General features: G+C 31.7%; 1 protein-coding gene across 4 annotated transcripts in view; it reads left to right on the top strand.

The window, feature by feature from the left end:
- Positions 1 to 5,761, top strand: part of LOC106468078 (helicase SKI2W-like) — a 51,269-nt gene that overhangs the window by 23,454 nt on the left and 22,054 nt on the right. For all 4 annotated transcript variants that reach the window (XM_013928482.2, XM_022397002.1, XM_022396982.1 and 1 more), the window contains 4 exons: positions 2,174 to 2,280; positions 2,721 to 2,867; positions 4,283 to 4,379; positions 5,036 to 5,248. In XM_013928482.2, the coding sequence (XP_013783936.1) occupies positions 2,174 to 2,280; positions 2,721 to 2,867; positions 4,283 to 4,379; positions 5,036 to 5,248 (564 nt within the window). The remainder of the gene's footprint in view (positions 1 to 2,173; positions 2,281 to 2,720; positions 2,868 to 4,282; positions 4,380 to 5,035; positions 5,249 to 5,761) is intronic.

Here is a 5,761-nt window from a genome sequence, read left to right as displayed (position 1 = left end):
ATTTTAGTTTTACAAAACTATTACCTTTAAAAGAGAAATCAAAAAGAAACATCTTGTGTATGCTAAATTCAGGGTTTGTCAAGCTGCCAAAGAAAATAAATGATTTAAATGCAAGGTCTTTTAGAAAGAAATTTATTACTCGTAAAGTTAATACTTCCTATTCATCAAGATAAACCTTTTATAAGAGAGTTAAAATGTCTTAATGGTTTGCAGAAGAAAATTCATCCTTTAAACTCAGAAATGTTTCACTAATTCTGAAAAAATATTTTCATCTCTTATCTTAAACAGATATTTCCTGAAGTTCCCGTTGTCTCCTGAAAAAATAGAACTCTGAAAAATATCCTTGTTCACACAAAAGTGAATTACATCCCACCCAAAAATGATTGTTGTCCATGTAATAAAGCCCGTTGTCATAACTGCAAGTTCATAAAAACCACTGACTCATTTTCTGACAAACACAATCAAAGAAACTAAAATATCCAAAGAAATCACTTGTAAAACGAAAAACACCATTTACCTTATACGATGTAAAAAATGCAATTACAAATATGTAGGACATACACAAACAACTCTTAGAGAACGTTTCAACAACCATAAATCTTCTGTTAATACCGAAAAAGATCTCCCTGTTGCTCAACACTTTAACTAACCCGGCCATTCCATTAACGATGTTACTCTCGTGGGCACTGAAAGAGGATTCAAAACTAAAGCAGATAGAGAAATAGAAGAAGCTTATTGAATTGCTAAGCTAAACATTGTTCAACCTATCAATATCAATCTAGATTCTGGAATCATCATTGGTTTCATCTGTGTCAGAAAAACAATTTTTATTCTTTGCCTTATTTTTTTCATGTAATGTGAACACTGAATTTCCTAAAGCATAATATTTATTTAAAATAATTTTCCATACCTGTTTTTATAAATTGATTGGCATAACATATCCTTTTTAATCAGTCTCCAGGTGTCACTTATTTTACTTAAACACTTGAGTATAGTTTCAAATATACATATATTTATCCATTTCTAAAGTAAAATATCCCTACACTGTACTGGAAATGAGATGTTTACAACAGTGCATAGACTAAACATTTCCTGGAAAACCTGATGACCTTCGTGATGTCACTAAACCCCCTTTATATATATCACTCATTCAATTACACCACCATACCCAGTTTGCCCCTGAAGAAGAAAGATCCACCTTTCAAAAGCACTCGGGTTATTGGGTTTTTATTCATTTCTTTTAAATAGAATATATTGGACATAAATAAATAAATGCTTTTGGTTTTATGCTTCATGTAAAGTTAATGTTTATAGGCACGTGTTTACTCATTCATTCCAAATGAGTGTTTGAGGTTCTCCATCTTTTCAGCAGTTTAGCTCTCATGTTTTCTTAACCATTTGGTTTTGCAGATTACAAATGTAAACCAAACAGTATTGAAAACTAAAGCTCTTATGAACAGGATTAGGTCTATGGTATAGAACCTCATCCACTGGAGCTGTATGTACCTGAAAAAATGTGGATATTCACCTAATATCTTTATATGTTACTCTCAATTTCTCCTGTGTTTTGAATGAGCACTTAAAAGTGAGATAGGTTAAAACTGAGTGATAAAAAATGTATTGTTGTGAGTCATACTAGAGAATAGACCTAAATAACACCTTGTAACTACCTCCTACTGGTTAGCTTTCTTGGGTTGTAACTCCAAACACTGAACTATCGTCTAATCCAGTGTTTGGAGTTACAACACTCAGGAGAACCCATCAGTAGGAAGATAGTTCAGTGTTTGGAGATACAATTCCTAAGAAAGCTTATCAGTAGGAGTCTAATCCAGTGTTTGGAGTTACAACACTCAGGAGAACCCATCAGTAGGAAGATAGTTCAGTGTTTGGAGATACAATTCCTAAGAAAGCTTATCAGTAGGATCCTACTGATAAGTTTCCTTGAGTATTATATCTCCAAATACTGAACTATCTGCCTACTGATAGGTTCTCCTGGGTTGAGTAAATACCATTTGATGATTAGCAGATAAAACTTTTGAAAGACCCAGCTGGTACAGAAAGCATTAATTTATTCAACAATTTAGAATGCCTTTCTATATCCCTATACTTTTCAGATTATGTTTGAGTTATTATAAATAGCAATTTCTGATTTTCCTTTCAAACTATTTTGTAGCGAGGAGTTGTGTGGGAGGAGGTTCTGATCATGTTACCTGATCATGTTGAGTTGATTCTACTAAGTGCCACTGTACCTAATACAATGGAGTTTGCAGACTGGATTGGGTGAGCTTTTAATCTTACACTGAATTAATATGTTAATAAGGTACAGTCAAGCTCATTTTGCATGAAGAAATTAAGCTCATTGTGGAGTTCAAATAAATCAAAGATTAGTTTGGATACTCTTTTGTAATTTGTACCATCTATAAATATTGTTTTAATGTTTTAATCATAATATGATGCATTTATGAAATGAGTATCACTTTTTTTCCCATTAAGATTCCTTTTCTAAAGGTATGGCTTCAGAAATGTTGAAAAATTCATATTTATAAACTGCATGATTTTAAAACTTCTAGAATGAAAGCTAAAAGATACTTTTTGAATCACATATATATCAAGTATTTTTGTATAACTTACTGAAGATGCTGTGGAGTCTGTCAGTGATAGACTTACTTGATGAGGAACCAGTATTTATTAAATAAAAAATGTCATTCTTCTGACTATAGACGTACCAAAAAAAAGAAAATCTATGTTATCAGCACACTTAAGAGGCCGGTGCCTTTGGAACACTATCTCTACACTGGAAGTGGAGGAAAATCGCGAGATGAAAAATTCTTGATTGTTGATGAAAATAGCAAATTCTCAACCAAGGGGTAAGTGTAGTTATTAATAACAATGAAATAAGCATTTTTTTGGAACATGAAGTGAAAGTTTAGGCTCCATTACATGTACTATTAAAAAATAAATAAACTTCTTTGAATTTCATGGTTTTAAAAACTTATTACAAAATTTGGGTATTCTTGTTTTTATAAAGCATGACAGTAAGAATTAGGGTTACTAAAACCCTATCAAATTATAATATCAAGATTAAACATCTGATTGTAATTATGTTTTCATAAAGAAAATAGTCTGTAGATATACATTTGAAACATATTTCATTTCAGAAATAATTCTCACGATATCGCTGTCATACTAAACCTAATTTCAAACATGAACTAACCAGTCATGCGTTTTCTTTTTTTTTTTTTTTTTTTTGGCTTCTTGTTTCATCTTGAGCCATATTTTTATCAAACTTAGATTAAACATTCTACAAAAGTACATTGTAAGCTCACAGTAAGGAAATATTCTGGTGCATATCTCTTCTTCTCATCCTTTCCATTGAAATGTGTATATATACATTAATGAAATAAACAAGTTCCTTTTCCAAAATGAAGGAAAATCTAGTATTGCTTTTAGTAATATTGTATAGATGTATTAGAACATCCAATTAATGAATTATCACATTTAGTATTTGTAGAAAAATGAAAGAAATGGACAAGTAGAACTGTTTTGTACAGTAATATATGTGTACTGTAATAATCATGTGAATGGATAACTTCAGTTCAAATTGGAAAACGAGTATTCATAACATTTGCTCCTCAATAAAAAAGTTTGTCCAAAACGAAGTTATGGTACAAATACCTTTTCAAGCTGATAAAGCATGGTTAAAATTAACTTACTTGTCATAAGACATTAGTATTAAGCCTATTATATTATTAGCTTTATAAATAGTGTTCCAACAACTAACTATCTCGCCTAATGAGCTATGCATTGAGCGAAATGTGCTATTGGCAGTGGATATGATGAACATGGTTGTGTTGGAATGCTATTATTATTCACTCTCTAGTTCTTGAAAATCCCTAAGGGACTCGATATAAAATGTAGTGTTAGAAAATATAATAGGTGTCATGCTAATGTCTGTCGAAATGAAGGTTACTTTTTTTTTTTTACATTTTTATTTTTATAAAATAATTTGTCTGAATTGCCTAATGTAATTGCATATCTGTTTTTTCAAGTAGCATTTTCAAAAGTTGTAAATTGTGCTGCGGTTAGCCTTTTTCTACTCAGAATAACTTGACTGTTAATGAGTTGCTTTGACTAAATTACAAACTTATTTATTTATTTAAAATCTAATCTAACTACTGAAAAAACTACTACTTATTAGGTGGATTTCTGGTATTACTGATTTACTTTTTACTCCTCTCCCCCATTATAAAGATAGTGGAAATAATATGAAAAACATTTTCAGATACCAAGCAGCTGTCAATGCCAAAAATGAGAGAGCCAGTAAATTCCAACAAACCAGAGGTCCCAAGGGGCCAAGACAGAATGTCATGCCTCAGCAGGTTGTTTTTTTTGTGCTTGTTGAATCCAAAATTATGTGAACAATAAATAAAGTTCAATAACTCTTAGTGTAATGCAGTTTTAAGTGCAAACTTTAAAACATTTATTAAAAGTAGCTCATAACTACAAAAATTTTACTTTTCCATGTGCAGTAGCATTGGTTTAGTTTGCTTCCCAAACAAGGTAACTTGCTGTAGTCTTAGAGATTTTTGAACCAAGGAAAGGTCACCATCTTGAAATAATTGACTACTCTGGTAATTAGTAACTATAAATACAGTACTGAACTCATTTTGCTCGAACAGCTGATATCTGATGTTATTAATTACTATTAGCAAGTGAATATAATTCTTCTCATAAACGATGATGACAAAACCTTGTTGAATCATTGTATATTTCTTACTGTAGTAAGCTTGTAAGAAAGTTTTCTTCATTATCATTCAAGCCATCTCCAAACATATGAAGGTTAAACTTTTTGGGTGGATCATATTGATTAATAAAAAAAAGAAACTGTACATTTTTATAAAAAAATATTAATTTCCATATTAATATATAAGTTAAAATAATTTTTTTCAGTAAACTAAAATTTTCAGAAACTCGTGTAATTTTTTTATTATTATTGTTTTTGACTACCAATGTACATTAATTTTTTTACTGATAGGAGAAGAACACATACATTGCTTTAATAAATCATCTTACCAAATTGGAGAAGCTTCCAGTTGTGTGCTTTACCTTGTCACGTAATCGTTGCGACAACAATGCATTCCTGTTGTCTAGTGTCGACCTAACTACTGCTCGAGAGAAGGGGGAAATACACTCATTTGTTGACATTTGTGTAAAGCGATTGAAAGAAGCAGATCGACGCTTACCTCAGGTAAGAAATATTTAAATTTATTAAACATCTGTGTGTGATTTTCAAGATAACTCATCTCCGCACACAGAAATGCTGTTTCCCTCTTGTATCTGCCTATAAAATTTGCATGCCAATAATCTTGAGCTAATTCCCACATAAACTCATAAGTTTAACATGAATTGTGCTGCATGATGACACCATCATGTGACAACAGCCCTCCATCGATAGGAGGGCAACGCAACCTTCATGTGCAGTAACCTCTCACCCCATGTAATTGAATTCAGGACAACTTCATTCTTTTCCTCGATATTGCACTGAACAGACATGTTCAACTTTTTTTGTCCGAGTTCAATTGGAGGAGATTTGCATTTGTTAACGAAACTTTGGTTTCCAATACATACAACTCTTCTCCCACTTATAGCTATTACTCGGCTGCCAGGGTTTCTTCTTATGCCCATCTAAGCATTGGTCTGATTTTTTCTTGCTTGCTCCAGTCTTTTATACCCCACTTAATTTCCCTTGGCAATATTTGTC

This window comes from Limulus polyphemus, unplaced genomic scaffold (genome assembly GCF_000517525.1).
Source record: "Limulus polyphemus unplaced genomic scaffold, Limulus_polyphemus-2.1.2 Scaffold85, whole genome shotgun sequence".
NCBI classification, from domain to species: Eukaryota; Metazoa; Arthropoda; class Merostomata; order Xiphosura; family Limulidae; genus Limulus; species Limulus polyphemus.
This window is presented reverse-complemented; position numbering and strand designations above follow the sequence as displayed.